Source organism: Rhinichthys klamathensis, unplaced genomic scaffold, assembly GCF_029890125.1.
Source record: "Rhinichthys klamathensis goyatoka isolate OS25496 unplaced genomic scaffold, OSU_Roscu_1.1 h1tg000040l_1, whole genome shotgun sequence".
In the NCBI taxonomy this organism is placed as follows: Eukaryota; Metazoa; Chordata; class Actinopteri; order Cypriniformes; family Leuciscidae; genus Rhinichthys; species Rhinichthys klamathensis.
This window is the reverse complement of record NW_026606587.1, coordinates 13,364,256-13,384,304: the sequence shown is the minus strand read 5'-3', so window position 1 is coordinate 13,384,304 and position 20,049 is coordinate 13,364,256. Positions and strand designations below refer to the sequence as shown.

Sequence of the window (20,049 nt, the reverse complement as noted above, 5' to 3'; positions counted from 1 at the left end):
AGCCATTGCCCAAGATCTAGTAGCTTCACGAGCCTCAGCATAGAATTCAGCCACATATGCATTCCAGCCAGGCCGAGTTTTTCCTCCCTTTTTATGCTTAAGAAGAGACTTACTAGCTTCAAGTAAAGCAGAGACAATTGCTGTATACATAGCAGAGATATCTATGATATGTTCACTGTTTGTGCAATTACCATTTTTGCACATGAGTGCCTCTCTAGGGAGATATATATTATTCAATAATTGATCAGTATGTTCATAGTACAAAGACATTTCTTCACATGTAAGAGAGGACCAGTCCAAAAAACCATGATTTGAGTTATTTTCACACTTTATAGTTGACGGTATGTACTCAGACCTGATCACCATTTTTACAGGAATGTGATCAGAAGTGGATACATCGTATAAAATTTCCATATGTGCCAAGGATGCGTGAGCATCAGCTGTAGTGAGGCAATGGTCCAGCCAGGACGTGGTGTGCCAGGCCTCACTTATATGTGTGTAGCTATCAACAGGCAGGAGCTCTCTGCTGGACAGTATTAAATTATTATCGGTACATAAGTTATTTAAATGTTTAGCAAACACTGACTTGTTGTCTGAAATGTCTGCATTCATATCCCCAACGATAAAGATATTTGAAAAACACTCATTTTGTAAATAGGAACTAATAAAAGCAACCTTATTTACATAATCTTCTTCATTTTGCTGGCATTCCTATGGGGTATAAATATTTAAAATAATAAATTCCCTATCACACTGTGTCAGATGTATAGCAATACACCAGTCCACACCAAGCCTAACTACATTAATCGCTGAGTCCAGCTTTTTATTCCACAGAATTGCCACACCTCCTGGAATTCTGCCTCTTTGTATTCCCAGGCTGAGGTCAGTGGTAGACTCTCCAGCACCGTGAAAGCTGTCACTGATTGAGTTTAGGCCCGTTAAATCCTGCATTGCAAGAAATGTTTCCTGTAGGCACAGAATATCACTGTGCTCCAGCAACTGTTCAACAATAAAACGGCGAGCTTTATCCTCAGCACTTTGACCCAAGCGCAGGCCACGGCAGTTATATGATAGGACGCGTATATCCATAGCGACATCATACTTTGGCACTCATGCAATTATCAGGCATACTCGTATTAGCAGAAGGTAGAGTAGCCGCTTTAATGCTAGCACCCACGGTTTCAGCTCTCCGTGGTTCATAGTAGCGCCGTACATACGCTCCCTCTGGCCATAGTTCCGGGTTATACATATCACCAACATCTTTGCATTCAGCAGCTATTTTAAATGATGCGTATCTGCTGTTTACAGTAGCAATCCTTTCGCATGATACTTCATGCCCAAGTTTATGCATAAGATGAGCGCGCAATACTTCAACATCTACATCAGGTGAAAACCTACTGGCGAAGACACTCACCCTTTTTGTTGTTATCATCTTGATGTCTCTTGCCGCACCAGTGCCCACAACAATTTTTGCTGCCCTCCGTTCCAACACAGATTTGCCAATGCGTACTCCCTGTTGAGACTCCTCTGTGCGCTTCTGTCGCCCCCTTTTTACAACCTGGTTCCACTTGGGTAAACCAGGCGACAGCCTGGTCAACCCAGGGCTAGCTGCTGGCATAATACTCTCCATTGCTTGAAGCACGGGTCTTGGAGCCTCTCCTCGGCGTGTGTCACCTGTTGTTTCAGGCACCTCCGCCGAACCATCCGCATCCCCGACATCCGTATAGTGAGTAGTGCGCGTGGTGCTTGCATTCTCCATCCAGCTCACCGGCGCATCAAAGCCCGCACCACCGTGGGCAGCGTTCTGCTCGAGGGCGCAAACCCGGCGGCTCACGTCCGCCGCGACTGCACTCAAACCTTCACCCGTTTCAGACTGTCGGTGCATCGCATGTTTCAAGACGGATACATCAGCATGTAGCTGCTCAACTTTCCGAAGAAGGCCACAGACGTCCACACTGGAAAAAGTCACAGGTGGCAGCTCGTCCAAATAATATGATACAAATTTTGGTATATTATCCCCACATTCATTAAGGACTTTAAGACAGCTCTTGATGTTATTGGCGTCTTTCTGTGCTCCTTTGTGAGAGATATTCCGTTGAGTGGTGGAACAAAGTTCAAACAGCATTTTCTTTGAAGCCTCAATCCATTCTGATCCGAAGTGGTTTGCAGCTAAAAGGACTATTTCATCCTGACTTAAAGTTCTCATTTTTATCGAAAGGAAGTGTAAAAGTTCATCTTCAACTATAACTTTGCCATCAATGGTCTTATATATTTCTGGTTTAAGACGAGCTCTGGCAAACCCAGGAGCACTTGTTGCAGTAACATCCGCCATCTTGCTAGTCTCCATACTCCATAAAGTCTTTTATGACCATGTGATTGGTTGATTAGATAATTGCATTAATGAGAAATTGAACAGGTGTTCCTAATTTTTTTTTTTTTTTTTTTTTTATTTAACAGGGACAATACACTAAGCATTGTTACACATAGACAACCGATGCTGTGTACATAGGGCATATAGCATAAAGCTAGTTTGCGTCCCGCGTCCCTGGTTAGGCTTTTACATAAAATCAAAACATCCAAAAAACAAAACAAAAAAACAAACAAACAATCATCACAAGAAACAAAACAAATACAAATACACACATGTATACATGTGTGCACATGTTGTACCCAAACAAATCAACAATGACATATTGACATACCTAAACACATCAACTTCATAAAAATAACGTATCTAATCTAAAAAAAATAAAAATAACCTCAATGTTCACATCGCTGTGTAGATTTCAGCCATTGTTTCAGCTTTGTACATAAAACCGTAAATTCTGGTTGCAACTTTAGATTCACTGGCATGGTGTTCCATAGATGTCCACCTTTCACTGAAAAGGATGATTGACCCATTGCAGTTCTGCATCTCCGTACTCTACAATTCCCACTTACTACCCCTCTAGTCTTTACCCCATCACTGCTGTATTTTTCTGTCAACTGACAGATTACATCTGGGGCAAGGCCATATAAACACTTAAATACTGTTTTTAAAAATGAGAACTTTAAAAAATTATCAAAACTTAACAAATAATACTTCTGAACAATTTGACAATGATGCCATTTCATTGGTTTCTGATCCATCACTTTTAAAGTTTGTTTATATAATGACATTACGGGTTTAATAACTGATTGAGAAGCCTGACCCCAGATTATTGCACAATAGGTCATATGTGACAGTATCATAGTATGCATATACATTTGAGCTGCTTTAATAGATATACATGGTCGTATCAAATGAAAACAGCTCAAATTTGTCTTAATAGTCTTAGACATTTTCTTAATATGGCTATCAAACTTAAGTTTAGAGTCTACAATGACACCTAAATATTTAAATTCATTCACTTCCTTGATTTTATTTTGGTCAATTTTGATTTTAAATCCATCCAGCACTTTGTTCTTTAGTGAAAAACACATAGAAACTGTTTTGTTATAATTTAAAGTTAAACAGTTATCCTGCAGCCACTGGGAAACACTGACCAGTTGTCTGGTTAACATTTCTGCAGCCAAATGAGAGGTTTCTGCTGTTACATAAATAATTGTGTCATCTGCATACATTTGACAACCGACCTCCTTGCAACTTTCAGGTAGATCATTTATATACAGACAAAAAAGCAAAGGGCCCAATATTGAACCTTGTGGTACACCTAGTTTGCATTTTTGAACTGATGACTTCACACTACTAATTTTAACACATTGCTGTCTACAATCCAGGTATGATTTAAACCAGTTTAAAGCTTGTTGAGAAAAGTTAATTTGTTGCAATTTATGTATAAGTATTTCATGATTCACAGTATCAAAGGCTTTTTTAAAGTCTAAAAATACTGCTCCCACTACTTTTCCTTGGTCCAAACTACTTTTTATTGTATCTATAAAATGACATGTAGCCATTTCTGTTGAATACTTTGGCCGGAATCCAAATTGCTTAAAGTTTAAGAGGTGATTTTTTTTCCAAGTAATTCATTAATTGTTCAGCTACTAACTTTTCTAAAACTTTGGAAATCACTGGAGTAATTGAGATGGGTCTATAATTACATACCTCACCAATCGCTCCAGACTTAAAGACTGGGGTCACCACAGCTGTTTTAAAATTTTGTGGAAACTCACCAGTTTTAATAGATAAATTTACCAAATATGCTATTGGTCTTACCAGTGTTTCACTATGTTTTTTAATAAAAGAAGCATCTAAACCGAATATATCTTTAGCTTTTGAACTATTTAATTGATTAATAATTGTATTGATTTTAACTTGATCAACCTGTGAAATATAAAAAGTTGCTGCGAGTTCTTGTACTGATTTAACAAAAAAGGTATTAAATTTATTTGCAATTTCCAAAGCATCAGTGCTGACCTTTCCATCTATATTCAATTTTATTATGCCTTTACTTTGACTGGTTTTTTGATTGGTTAATTTATTCATATGTTTCCAGATAAGTGAGCTATTGCCCTGTGAGTCAGCGAACAACTGCATGAAATAAGATGACTTTGCTTTTCTCAGTTCACTAACCACTTTATTCCTTAAACCTTTAAATATAAATATATCTGTTTGTAGCTTTGTGGATATAGATTTTTTCAGTGCCACATCCCTCTTTTTCATTAGCCGACGAATATCATTATTAATCCAAGGCAAAAAAACTTTTCTCCTGTTACTTTTAAAAGAGCATGTAAACTTCTGGATTGTATTTGCAAGTGTGTCCATCAAAAAATCACAGCACTCATTCAGATTCTCAATTTGATATACACTCTCCCAATTTATGTTATTCAACTCATTTTCAAACTGAGACATTTTCTGCTTGGGAATTCCAATTTGTGAATTATTAGCTCTAGTTCCAAAAAAACAGCTATGAAATCGTTGTTTTGTTAATTTTCGGACAATCAAAGTTAAATTATGATCAGACAAACCTGTTAACAAATTATACAATTTAATAATTCGCTCTGGTTTATTTGTAAAAATTAAATCTATCAACGTTTTACTGGTTCGAGTGATTCTTGTAGGACTTGTTATCATTTGATGTAGTTTATGTTTAGATGCAATCATTTTAAGTTTATTTTTCTTACCGTTATCCAACCAATTTATATTAAAATCTCCCAATAAAATTGTTTCAGCACGACAATTAAACAATTTAAGCAGTTCATCAAAATCATGATAAAACGAAACATTATGAGAAGGAGGGTTATATAACACCATAATATTAAAATTCATTCTTGCTGATAATACTACATTTAAAATTAAACATTCTAACACAGAAGTCTCCAATTCAACCATAGAACATTTAAAAATATCTCTAATATAAACCAATACCCCACCTCCTTTACCGGTTAATCTATCTTTCCTGTAACATGTATAACCAGGGACATCAATCATATTTGTAGGAATGTTAGTGTTTAACCACGTTTCACTCAGTGCTAAGAAGTCCAAATTAGACTCACTCAATAAATGTTGAACATCTTCTCTTTTTGATAAAACACTACGTATATTAAGATGACCTCCAAAAATACCTTTTGGTTTTGACTTTGAGTCCCAGATCACTTTTGCATGATTCACTGTTTGAAAGTATTTCAATTCTTTTTGCTTGTGTGCCGCATAACCAAAAGAACCTTTACTAGTATGTGGTTTAGGTGATTTTTTAGCAAATTGTTCCACTTTAGGCATGTTATTCATATTTGCATGTTCAAGAGCAGAGTTGGGGGCTAATTTTTGCAAGGCATTTCCCATAGTCTCTTGTTGGGATACAAACAAAGAATCCATGTTCTCCACTTCTGCTGTTCCAACAATTACTGAGTTCTGTTTGAATTGCATGAAGGAGCCACTATTCTGTGCAAGGCCTATAGAAGGCCTCACAACTTCAACACCATGTGTGTCCACCAGTGCCCACTGCAGACACCCTTCAGACCACATATCAGCAGACAAACCCAAGTTGATGTTAGTTGAAGGGCCTGGGTTTAACTGTATATCACCACTTAGCAGGAGCAAAAAGAACAGTACTTTCAAAACATGTCCTTTCCTTCTGCCCTTTATACGTTGTTTAACCTTGTTTGTGGTATGAAGCTCTTGATCAATTTGCCAACAAGTTAAGTAAATAACATGATATCCATATCCACAAAAATTCAGTGTTGATATACTAGCCATAGGTGAAACAGGGACAGAGATACTTGATGTTTCATCGTCAGTCAGGCTCAGACACTGACCAAATGGGAAACAAAGAAACCACATACAGAGTAGCCATATGTAGAAATACCTTTTGTTTCTGAAGATGGTACTTGTTTTTTCACTTGGTTCTTGATACTGTTGATTATATTTGTCCAAACAAGACAGCCATGTGCCACCATATCCCCTGTCTCCAAAACTGGGGTTTAGAGCTGAGATTCCTGTATTTTTCACTAGAAGATTGTTGATTTCCTTTTCCTCAGAATGACACTGTTGAAAACTATAAACCAAACCAACCAGAAGTTGTAAACAAAGCTGGTACAGAAGGTAGAGTTGAAGAGCAGATGTTAAGTCCAGCAAACAGATCAGCCATGTGCAGTCATATCCTGTTACTCCCATGTTGTGGTTTAAAGCTGGTAATCCTGATTTTTTCCATGAATGAATGTTGGTTTCTTTCTCATTTGAATGAAACTGCTGAAGAATGTAAACCAATCCAACCAGAATTCGCAAGAAAAGCTGGTAAAAGAGAGCGAGTGTGGAGCCTAACAAACCACCTCTGCTCCCGGCAGCCATCTTGGATCTGTGCAAATGTGGAAAAGACTTCAGGATGCACCAGGGATAATCCTTTAGGTGAGTGTATGTTGAGCGCATGAACACAATGGCCAATCAGACACATATATGTTGAGCATGTGAACCCCATGGCCAATCAGAGACATATATGTTGAGTGCGTAAACACAATGGCCAATCAGAGACATATATGTTGAGCATGTGAACCCCATGGCCAATCAGAGACATATATGTTGAGTGCGTGAACACAATGGCCAATCAGAGACATATATGTTGAGTGCGTGAATACAATGGCCAATCAGAGACATATATATTGAGTGCGTGAATACAATGGCCCAGCGGTTCCCAAACTTTTTTTCCTGCGCACCCCCTACTATGTCCCAACCGGGTTGGCGCACCCCCAATCCCCACTTAAAAAAAAAATGCAACAAAGCTTTGTTTTATCGCCCTATAAAGACTCATGTTTAATCATGCGCTAATAACCAGAACACGCATGACAATAACATCAACAAAGTTTCAATATAATGCAACAAAGCTATGCACAAGCTTCCACTTTTAACCCTTTCACACGTAAGTTTAAAATATTTTAACTGACCCCCCAGCGTGAGTTTTTCAAGGCGACGTTACGGTTTTTAGAACTTGTCACTTTAATGTTTCCATGGTGACGCGTCATTCCTTGTCACGTGACACAGCGCAACCACAACACAGCGCTGAATGAATGATGATCTGCTTTTATGTCATTTTTCCTTTTTTATCAAAAATATTCACAAATGTATTAGCTATAGCATGAAACACTGATATTCCGATTGTCAAATATGTGCAAGTGGATGTGTTTTATTGTTCAAACACCTTCATGATCGTTAGTTTGTGCCACAGAGAATCGGATCTGTTGGATTTACAACACGTGACGTCAATTCCTCCACTTCTCACGAAATACATGAAAGTAAGAGGCCGGTGAACTGGGAGAAGAATAGGGTAAAATGTGAAGCTACGTACACAATGTGTATCTGATATGAATAAAACGTGTCGTCTTATTATAATGAAAAGGATTAATATTGCCGCTTCCATAGAAATCAGCAAAATCAAAATCATTGTTTTGCTAGTACTTAACTTATGTGTATTTAAATGTCTGAAACCTAAAATAAACATTATGTGGTTGAAAACACTCAATGGTTGTGATATATGACAGCACTGGCTCAGCGCCAGCCAACGTGCGAAAGCACATCTGTCACGTTACCGGCTGCAGTGCAGAGCAGTGCGTAGAAGACAGCAGCTGTTTTCAACGTTTCTATCAAAAACTAATAAATTATAGTTTTTTTATTTAAAATAAAAGCGATTACAAAGGAAATGTTTACTGTTCATGGTTTTTATTTTATTGTATGGAAAAATCCCACTTACAAAACAGACCGCCATTACATTTTTCCTCTCGCGCACCCCCTGGTGGCAGCTCGCGTACCCCTGGGGGTGCGCGTACCACACTTTGGGAATCCCTGCAATGGCCAATCAGAGGTGTTTGAGAATCTGTTCAATAGCGCAGCGCGGAAAATCCTGGTATCGTCACATTTTTAAAGTTTCAGTACGACTTGGTACCGAAGTTGGTACTTCTGACAACTCTAGCCTGTGTGTTGAAGAGTGACCTCTCGAACCTTTGACCCACAGGTCCTCTGTAAGCTCACGGGTGAGTGCCATTACTCCTCTGTCTCCGATCAGAATGTTGTCGTTGAGAGTAACTCTGCGTAGTCCTTTCATGGCCTCAAACTCAGCCCTCCTGTAGCGCAGCGTCTCCACCCACACCGCACTGTGCCGCCTCACTGCCTGGTGCTAAACGACAGGCGAAACTCACGAATCCGCTTCCAGAGAAATTGATTATACTAATAAATGTGAACTTGTACCTTTATGATGTTCGCCATATGCTCCGCTCCCTGCCAGGTAATGTTACAGGAAGTGAAATCCACGGTCTTAATCGATGATGAATATTTCACACTCTGACAAATGACTGATTAAAGGACAATATAGTATATATCATACTTATACTGTGAATATTGTTTTTGAAAATACTTAACCTGCAGTGACTTTTTTTGACTGTAAATAAATGTATTTGTATTATTAGAATGTAATTTTCATTGACATCAAAAAAAGTTATGTAATAATTTATGTGACTTGTAATGCATTACTTTACTCATTTCATCAAAAAAGTAATCTAATTACGTAATGCATTACTTCTTAGATCAAAAAGTTATCCGTTTACGTAATGAATGTTGCTTGTAATGCATTTATTTACTCGTAACATCAAAAAGTAATCTGATTACGTAATGCATGTTACTTGTAATGCATTACTTTACTTGCTAGATCAAAAAGTAATCTGATTACGTAATGCATGTTACTTGTAATGCATTACTTACTTGGTAGATCAAAAAGTAATCTGATTACGTAATGCATGTTACTTGTAATACATTACTTTACTTGCTAGATCAAAAAGTAATGCATTAATGCATTAGGACTTCCTGCTCTGCTACTGTTCGGACGCTCTTGCTTACCGCTCCGCGCTTTGCTCTATCGCTTTTATATTTTTATATTTTATCTCCTTTTATCACCTAATTTTAACTTCAGCTAATCAGCACAGTGCTCAAACGCATGGATTACTATAAAAAAGCAGAATAAACCAGCCTCCCACTGCTTACATTCCGGGGAAGAAAACACAACTGCCTACATTCTAAAGGATAAGAGAAAATGCCTCTTCTGGAATCTACTTGCTGCACTAACTGCCACAGACTTTTACAAAGGATTGTAGTTCTTGAAACAAAGTTACTTGTGGGACCACCAAACCAGTCGGAACACACAACAGAGCTTCGTCATGGACGCCCTCAGCATACAGCCGGTGAGTCCCATGAATCTAGTCCTCCTCGACAGGCCATACTGAGTGTAGAGAAACAAGCCGATCGACTTACAAATCGGTGGCACAAACAGGGAGCGAGACCCAAAGGCACTCGAGACATCAGATTGTCACGAGCATCACATATTGCTGCAGTAGCATCCTCTACCCCAGATACAGCTCTGACAAGGATTGCAAACACTGGTCTCCTACCACCGCCTATACATCTTGAGAACAGATTTGAAGTATTAGTGAATGTAAATGAGGAATCCCCAAACGTGATGAATGTGATCGAACAACGACTGAATCAGCCAGTAGCTAACACTGATGCTAACTGGCGCTCAAGGTCGAGCAGACAGCGGCTCTCAGCTCAGAGCACAGCCGAGCACAGGACTCTGATAGTGGGCGACTCAATAATCAGAAACATTAGCAGCAGGGATACAACTACGTGCTGCCTTCCACAAGCAACAACATCTGATGTAAACAGGGAACTTCAGAACATTCTGATGAAACATAAGACGGCAAATCGACTTATCATTCATGTCGGGAAGAATGATATTCATAAAGAGCAGTCAGAACTCCTTAAGAAGGATTTCAATGAACTTTTTGAAACACTTAAAAGACTGAAAGTACAAACATTCATCAGTGGACCACTCCCAGCAAGAGGAACAAACAGATTTTCACGGTTGCTTGGGCTTAATACATGGCTCCAAAAAACCTGCTATTTAAAAGGAGTGAACTTCATTGACAACTTCAATCTTTTCTGGAGTCAGAGGCAACTGTTTCAACAGGATGGGCACCACCCAAACAAACTTGGTTCAAGAGTGCTAAAGGACAATATCTACTTCTCCCTCAATCATCCTTCTGCAGTGTGTGCCAATCCACTCAAGCTGAATGGCGCACACACACCTGGACACAGTATGAATGACCACAGGACTTCACTTCAGCACCTGAATGGACATGCGGTTGACACGTCACACAAGGACAATCATAACACCACTCAGCCAAAACAGCCACTGCTCACGGACACAATCTCAGCTGAGCCCTGCCCACAGAGCTCACCACAGACAGACTGTGACATACTAGAACTGCTCCAAGATTCAGCACCCAAGGACGACTTGCTGGAAAACCAGGACAGCATTTTACAGCCTCCAATAACACCAGAGAAACAGCCCCCTCCAGCCTCTACCCTCTCACCAGACACGTTATCCCTATCTCCAGCATCTCCACAACATCTTCTGTGCTTCTCAGAGAAAATGGAAAAACTGGTGTTTGCTGGAACCAAACTATCTGCAAGCCCCCAGACATCAACCAAAAAACGGCAGGCCCCAAAACCACGAAAGCCTGCGGGCCCAGCTCGCTCTCCGCTTGTGAGAGCTCTTCGGCCTCTGCAAAAACGCCAGGGCTCACACCCTCCTCCATCGGCTCGAGGTGAACCAAAAACAACTGATACCAGCTCTCAGTGATATGTGCCGGGTGCCCGCTATGATAACAGTAACTTTCTCAAATGTTTACAGAACAAGCGGGAACCCAGTGTGCCTGTATCTTTCTCTATTGCTGTTCGATTACATGATAGAAAATCTAAGGCCTTCAAAAGCCGTACAGCAAACCCATCTAATCTGGTGCCTATTACACGCCAAACTAAGATTGCTGTGGGGACAAAAAGTAAGACTGTTAAGTTAGCACTTTTAAACATCCGCTCACTTAAAAATAAATCACTTCTAGTCAATGACTTAATAACCACATACAACCTGGATTTTATGCCTCTAAATGAAACTTGGCTAGAAGACAGCTGCAGTGCAACAGTCCTCAATAAAACAATTCAATTCAATTCAATTCAAATTTATTTGTATAGCGCTTTTCACAATACATATTGTTTCAAAGCAGCTTTACAGAAAGTGCATTTCAGAAATGTACATAGAAGAATATAGTTAGTTAATCATCATGTATTAATTTAGGGCATAACATATCGCCGGCGTTGAGTCGTCTCTTCACAGGCGTCGAGTCGTCTCATCGCAGGTGTTGGAGCATCTGAAGTCTCCGTGAGAGTCTGGATACAAACTGGAGCTGACGAACGCTATTTACCTCGGGACTAGCGTCCCGAGATAACAGCAGAAAAGCAGATGGGAAATAATTAGCGTAGCTGCTGTTCATAATATTAATGCATTCGATCTGATTCAACAATAGAAGGTAAGCATTATGTGAATGCTTGGCTAAAGAGATGCGTCTTTAATCTAGTTTTGAACTGGGAGAGCGAGTCTGAGCCACGAACAGTATCAGGAAGGCTATTCCAGAGTTTAGGAGCTAAATGTGAGAACGCCCTCCCTCCTTTAGTGGACTTAGATATCCTAGGAATGACCAGAAGCCTCGAATTTAGTGATCTTAACGAACGCGATGGATTGTAGGGCGATAGAAGGTCCATTAAATACACAGGAGCTAAACCATTTAGGGCTTTATAGGTCAGTAGTAGTACTTTGTAATTGATACGGAACTTAATAGGTAACCAGTGCAGAGATGATAGAATCGGTGTTATATGATCATATTTTCTTGACCTAGTAAGAACTCTAGCGGCTGCATTTTGCACTAACTGTAGCTTGTTTATTGAGGATGCAGGACAACCAGCTAATAAGGCATTACAGTAATCTAGTCTCGAGGTCATGAATGCATGAACTAACTTTTCTGCATCAGAAATAGATAGCATGTTACGTAATTTAGCAATGTTTCTAAGGTGGAAAAAGGCAGTTCTTGTAACATATGAAATATGATTTTCGAAAGACAAGTTGCGGTCTAGTATAACACCCAGGTCTTTTACTGTAGTCGATAAGGTAACAGGACATCCTTCTAAATTAAAGTTGTATTGTAAGAGATTTTGTGGGTAGTTTTTTGGACCAATAAGTAATACCTCCGTTTTATCTGGATTTAATAGCAGGAAATTACACGTCATCCAGCATTTTATATCTTTAAGACATTCTGTCAATTTTGATGAGTTAGTGTTTTCATCTGGTCGTGATGAAATATATAATTGAGTGTCATCAGCATAGCAGTGGAAATTAATTCCATGTTTTCTTATAATATTACCAAGTGGCAGCATATATATTGAGAATAGCAGAGGGCCTAACACCGATCCTTGCGGCACTCCATAGTCTACTGACGTTATCTTCGATTTTTCCCCATTTAAACAAACAAAATGGTAACGGTCCGATAAGTACGATCTGAACCAGCTTAATGCCTGTCCCTGAACACCAGTGTAGTTTTGTAGTCGATCCAAGAGTATTTTGTGATCTATAGTATCGAACGCAGCGCTAAGATCGAGTAGAACTAATATTGAGATACAGCCTTGGTCAGAAGCTAAAAGTAAATCATTTGTAATTTTAACTAGCGCAGTTTCTGTGCTATGATGCGGTCTGAATCCTGACTGAAATTTTTCATATATCTCATTTTCTTGCAAGAAAGAGCACAATTGAGCGGACACAATTTTTTCTAGTATTTTAGACATAAATGGAAGATTTGAAATGGGTCTGTAATTTGCTAAGTTATTTTGATCTTATTGCGGTTTCTTAGTAAGAGGTTTTATAACTGCCAGCTTGAATATTTTTGGAACATGACCTAAAAATAAAGACGAGTTAATAATATTAAGAAGAGGCTCTTCCACTACAGGTAACACTTCTTTCAGTAGTTTAGTGGGTATTGGATCTAATAAACATGTTGTTGGTTTAGATGCAATGATAAGTTTATTTAGCTCTTCCTGTCCTACAGTTGTAAAGCGGTGTAGTTGTTCTTGAGGGGCGATAATTGATGCTGAATCATAAGACACCATAGTGGATTGTACATTTACAATTGTATTTCGGATGCTTTCTATTTTCTCATTGAAGTAATTCATAAAATCATTACAACTATACTGTAACGGAATAATTTGCTCGGGTGATGTCTGTTTATTTAATAGTTTTAAATAAACTAATAAAACAGCCCTTCCTAACTTTACTTTAATGAGTGTCTGCAGAGCTGTTAGGAGAGGAGGGGGAGTAGCTGCTCTTTTTAAAGATGTCTATTAATGTAAGCAAACATCATTTGGTAACTACCCCTCTTTTGAATATCTGGGTATTGTGTTAAAAGGTGCCCCACGCATTTTACTTATCATTATTTACAGGCCTCCAAAATACTCTCCAGCCTTTGCTGAGGACTTTACAGAACTGTTATCATCAATCTCCTCAGAGTTTGACTGTTTTGCTATTACTGGAGATTTTAACATTCACATAGATAATGATACAAATATGGCAAAATAAATCAAAACTGTTTTAAAAACTTTTGATCTGACTTAGCATGTACATGGTCCCACACACAGTAGCGGTTTTAGGCACGGGCGAACCGGGCAGTCGCTCGGGGCGGCATTTTTTTTCATGTCACATGGGGGGCGGCACGAGCAGTTAAAAAAAATCCTCTGCGCCACTAAGGTTTTCTATTTTCTATCATTTCAATTCAATTATTGGTAATGGCGCCCCTGCTTGCTGAGAAGGTGCCGTGCACAGAAGCGATGTCAAGGGAGTCTCCTGATTGGAGGTAACTCACCAAGGGGCCGTTCACATATCACGTCTTTTGCGCGCTCGAGGTCGTTGTTTCAAATGTAGGCGCACGGGAAGCGCGCTCATAATTGAAGCGACGCGCTCATTTTTTCCACGAGCAGCGAGATGAAATTTTTTTAACTTTTCAGTAGGGGGGTGCACCCAAACACGTGGGTGTTTTTCTCTTCTCCGTAAATAAATCTTTTAGCAGAGCTACAGCAAGCGTTTTTCTGTGGTGGAAATCCATTAGCTACTAAAACTTCTTTGTCGTTGTGGAGAGCGCAGTGCATGGCTGTATAGCAACGACAGCCATGGGAAAATCGGACCGAATTTTACTATTAATAATAAAAGATAAGCTACTGTGCATTATAATGTCAGGAATTTATCTTTATTGACTCATTCTTTTTATAAAGATGATTTAAAGGCTGAAATATGTGAGGTTTATCTTTTTATAAAACCTTTTTTTTGTCAAAAGTTTATTTGAACGTGTGCATGTTTGTAGATAACATAAAAGACACTCCTTTAAAATTTGGCCATCATCTTTAATGTTATTAACTTGGTGAATAGATTTCATTGTGTATTAGGCCTACTTTTTGAACAAGATTCTGTGTTTAACCGTGATCATTTTGGTCACTATATTCATGAAATGAAAGTAATTTTCCTAATGATCAAATAAAATCAACTATAATTATGTGTTTTTACAGTAGCCTATAATATGCAAAGTACAATTTTCTATTAAAAAATAAGGGGCTCGAAGGGGGTCTCGCCCAGGGTGTAATTCAATGTAGAACCGCCACTGCCCACACACAATCGTGGACACACTCTAGATTTACTTATCAATAAGGGTCTAAACATTTCATCGATTGTTATTAAGGACGTAGCACTGTCTGATCATTTCTGTATTTTCTTTGATATATTGATCTCTCCTACCATTGAAGCTAGATCTGTGTCTGTCAAGAAGAGATGCTTAAATGAGAACACTAGTGTGCTATTTATGAAGGCTATATCTTTAAAACCAAGCATATCTGCTGACTCTGTTGATTTTCTCCTTGATTCTTTTAACTCAAAGGTTAAAGGTTGTTGGGAACTTATTTCTTCTAAAGTGTAGGAAAACTCAGAATCGAAGACCAGGAGACTCGGTGTATCTTTTCTAAGCAGGATTCTTTATTTTCTGTAGCCTGCTTCGTCCAAGATCGTAGCCAAGTCTGATTAAAGCAGTAAACATTGTAGTTTTGTATACATTTCAAGGGGGAGGGGTTACATGGAGGTGGAAACAAAACATGTAAATGAAGTATGGAAGTCAGCCGGAAATTCCCCAGCCCTGATCTCATCAGCATAGCAGTTATTCAGAGCCTTGAGATGCTAATCCAATCAGCCTGCTCAAACCTTCACATTATCATAGAGACAAAGGGTGGGAGTCTCAGTAATCTGTGATATTTAACTTACAATAGAGAGATCAGGACAGACAGAAACCGGCAGGTTTGTGAATAAAATTCCTTAGTTTATGTACTATAGTTTTGGAACCTAAATTAAACATTGAAATAAATTTGTAATCCTACATTTCCCCCTTTGAGAGTTCTAAATAACTCTCAAAAAATACAAATTTAGACACTTAAAAGTTCTCTTGTAACTTTGTGAAACATTAGCTCTGTGTTTTCTTTTCTGGAATTGCATGCTGACACAGAAAACAAACATACAATTACGGTCCGTGTAGATTTTACGGATAATTATCTTCATTCATCAGGTGTAATTTAGTTGAAAGATCAAGAGTGTCTTGTTGGAAAACCATGTTTGTGCAGGAGTCCTGGAATGCAGCCATCTTCGTGTGTGACGTACAAGCATTCTTTCCAGCAAACAAGGCGTTTTTGACATATTCATCAGCTAAGAATATGTTGTTTCTGGAGTCCAGACTTTGTGCGATGTCCATGATGGTTAATAGTACGACAATCTTGATCATGTTGATGGATGATTGAAGGTTCCGTATTTCGGTCTCTGCGTTGTGTATTTTTCTTCTTTTCTTTATCCTTTTGTGATAGTTGGCTGTGCAGTGGGTCTAGTTGTTTTCTGGAAGTGTAGTCTTCATATGCAGGTGAGACGGTCGTTGCATATGGATCCCAGAACAGCCATCATGTGGTACCTGCACAGAGGGAGAAAGAAAACAAAAGACAGGAGAGCAGTATTTGTTCAAACCCTATGGTTGTAAACTTTTCCGAGTCTGCTTTTGTTGTTCCCTCTGTCTTTCCCTATTTCTTAATTCGTTTGACACCTAAAGAAAGCAGTGAGGTAGGGATGGACTATGGAGGGGGAAGGCCTATGAGGTAGTCTTCACCGCAAGGGTTGGCCCCCGATGCCTGTTGCAATCGGTTCTTCCCTGGGCTCCTCGCTGTTTCTTGTCCTGTCATTTCCCTGTGGGAGGGGAAACAACTTTTACAGTGTGACACAATGAGTCCAGGTTTATCCTTACACAATACTGCCGCTACTTTAATTTACATCACTTGATGTGGTCCGTGCCATTTAAGCTCTAATGGCTTGCAATATTCTAGACACTTCCTTGACTACCTGTCTGGTGACGTGTGTACCTTGATCTGTGTAACACAATCGTGAGTCATTTCTCCTTCATCCTCTAACACAACTTCAGTCATTGTAGACATCATACATGAGAATGGTGACAAAAATGACGTTTGCTTGATTCATTATTGCGGTCACTACATTGAGGGCATTTTAAGTTTACAGCCTGACCTAAACTCATTACTAATGAAGGGCCTGTGCTGTAGACAACATTTAAGGCTGTGAGTTTACTTAACCAGTGTCCCCCAAAGGAAAGCTGAGACAGTCACTTTCCTTTTTGTTCTATTAAACAAAAATAAGACTTTTATCTCTGTTGTAAGTTACTGGGGAGAATTAAGCACTCACAGCACAAATGGTTAGCACCTCAACATGTTGCCCCACCCGTTTAATGACGTGGGGAGGGGCTGCTTCAAATTAGCAAGCAGATTGAGTAGCAGCTGAGGATCATTGTTAACTTCGATAAAGTTCTTTTTGCTTTTCCTACACTCTTTTCTCCAGTGTCCAGGCTTACCACAGTAATAACAACTGCCCTCTCTCTTAGGACATTTACGTTTCTGTTGGTTCTCTGTGTTGACCTTAAAGGATGCTGCTGCAATGTTTACGCTTGCCCTGACATCAGAATCTCTTTCCCAAGCAGCTAAACTGTCCAAGTTGTTTTGCAGGGTTCTAGTGGACCATGTGAAGTCTAAGAAAGGCAAAGCATTTCTATGCTCTGACAAAAGACCATCAAACCATGTGCGAACGAGGGCACCATTGTCCTCTAGTACCTTCTCTGAAGTGTCAACAATCCCACTGCATGCTGCAGCTGTCTGACAAAATCTTTCTGTGTACTCACATACATTTTCACCTTTCTTCTGTACCAAACTAGTGATTTTTGACCAGTCCACTTTTGGTCCAACAATGTTCTTTAACACTCTCAGAACTCCCTCTCTCAATTCATCTTTTCTGGCATGCTGTAGTTCAGAATAGTTTACAGCATTTTCAAAATCATGGAATTCTGACTCAGTCAAGATCTGTGATATTAGCTGGTTGACTTCAGCTAGAGACATATCGTAGAGCCGCATCTTTTTTGACAATTCTCTCCTAAAATCAGAAAAAATTCTTTGCACTGATGGCAAACTTTCAGCAATTCCTTCGATATCTTTATCTTTATCATATCTTGTAGCTGCAGTATGGGGTTTCCTGATTGAACTGGATCAACCCCTTTTCCCCTACTCTGAGACTTTTGTCTTGCGCCACACACTTCAACTGCATTTACATCTTTCATCAATACAGCACTGACATTGTCCTCTATTCTATCAAAAAACTGTACATCAGGATAGCTTTCATCTGACTGTTGGTTTTCTGAGTCACAGAATGGATGGGCTTTGTTATGGCCCACCTTTGTCTTGAAACAGGACACTTGAGTCTGCAATAGTTTGTTCTGTTCTTTTAACTTAGCAATACACTGAGCTTGAATGGATAAGCTAAATTCCATGTGACAGAAAATAATGCCTTTTAGGTTTCTCTTCCTGATACATGCACCTAACACCTTTTTGCATTCTTCAATAGACCATACTTTTTCAGGGTGTATACCAAATTTCTTTGTCAAATTCAATCTGACTGACTCAGTCCCTATGGAGTCCATGTGCTCTCCTAACAATGACTTGAACTCACTGTCTGACCATAGAGGGCTAGCTAGTCCACCTTTCTGAGTTGATGGAACTAGCCTAGCATTCATTCTAACCATTTTCTGAGTTTCTTTGTTACCACACAAACAAACACTAAAACTTCTCTGTTCAAACAGAGGCTACACTCGAGGCAACACAGAATCTTACTTGTAACCAACACATCAACTATTAGCACGTTACGCTAATCTTCCCTGAAAGAAACGGAAAGGATATTTCACCTTCCTAACTTTTAGAGGATAAAGCAAAATTACTAGCATGTAATGCTAACTCTTCCCTGCCTGAAACAGAGGATCAAACTTTCCTCTCTAAAAGAAAATTTTAGAGGGTAACACCACAAAATAAATAGCCTGTAAGACTACCTCTTCTCTGCTTGCACAGAGGCTAACAATATTTTAACTTGAATGCTAAAACTTCCCTGTCTGCACAGAGGATAACTTTTCATCTCTAACAGAAAACTTTAGAGGATAAACTTAGCCAACCAAACTCTACAGCTGTCTGTTAACTCTTCTCTGACGGCGCAGAGGAATAAAATTTGTACTGGTCTTCAGTGGTTCTTTGAATAGAGTGAAAACTCACCAAATCGTTTGTTGTATAGAAAGATTCAGTCTGGAAACTCGGTCAGCTTTGTTGAGATCTTTTTTGAGATTCAGTTCTGGAACTTAGTCCGCTTTGTTGAGATTCAGTTCTGGAACTCAGTCCGCTTTGTTGAGATCTTTGTTGAACTTGTTTCAACATTCCGTCTGGAACTCAGTCAGAAAAATTCTTCTTTGTTGAGATCTTTGTTGCTTGAAGTTTCAAGATTCAGTTCTGGAATTCTTTGTTGCTTGAAGTTTCAAGATTCAGTTCTGGAAATCTTTGTTGCTTGAAGTTTCAATCTGGATTAAGGTGATTCAGTCTCTATCCGGGTCACAGGGCACCATCTGTTGGGAACTTATTTCTTCTAAAGTGTAGGAAAACTCAGAAGCGAAGACCAGGAGACTCGGTGTATCTTTTCTAAGCAGGATTCTTTATTTTCTGTAGTCTGCTTCGTCCAAGATCGTAGCCAAGTCTGACTAAAGCAGTAAACATTGTAGTTTTGTATACATTTCAAGGGGGAGGGGTTACATGGAGGTGGAAACAAAACATGTAAATGAAGTATGGAAGTCAGCCGGAAATTCCCCAGCCCTGATCTCATCAGCATAGCAGTTATTCAGAGCCTTGAGATGCTAATCCAATCAGCCTGCTCAAACCTTCACATTATCATAGAGACAAAGGGTGGGAGTCTCAGTAATCTGTGATATTTAACTTAAAATGGAGAGATCAGGACAGACAGAAACCGGCAGGTTTGTGAATAAAATTCCTTAGTTTATGTACTATAGTTTTGGAACCTAAATTAAACATTGAAATAAATTTGTAATCCTACAAGGTGTAATAGATTATATTGCTCCTGTGAAAGTCAGGAAGAGTGGTAGACAAAAAGCACCTTGGAGAAACACAACAGCAGTGCAAAATATGAAAAGAACATGCAGAAAAACGTACTCGGTTACTAACGTAACCTCGGTTCTCTCTAGAGAGGGAACGAGTACTGCGTAATAGCTTACGCTAGGGGAAAAACTCTTTTCCGCGAGATATTGAAGCCA

General features: G+C 39.2%; 1 protein-coding gene across 1 annotated transcript in view; it reads right to left on the bottom strand.

Moving 5' to 3' along the window:
* The window catches only part of LOC130081791 (uncharacterized), a 46,715-nt gene that overhangs the window by 10,720 nt on the left and 15,946 nt on the right, over nt 1-20,049 (bottom strand). Inside the window, exons 4-8 of the mRNA XM_056246492.1 lie at nt 16,522-16,598; nt 16,289-16,329; nt 8,654-8,757; nt 8,408-8,582; nt 1,415-2,076 (exon numbers count right to left, since the gene is read on the bottom strand). Coding sequence (XP_056102467.1) covers nt 1,415-2,076; nt 8,408-8,582; nt 8,654-8,757; nt 16,289-16,329; nt 16,522-16,598 — 1,059 coding nt within the window. The remainder of the gene's footprint in view (nt 1-1,414; nt 2,077-8,407; nt 8,583-8,653; nt 8,758-16,288; nt 16,330-16,521; nt 16,599-20,049) is intronic.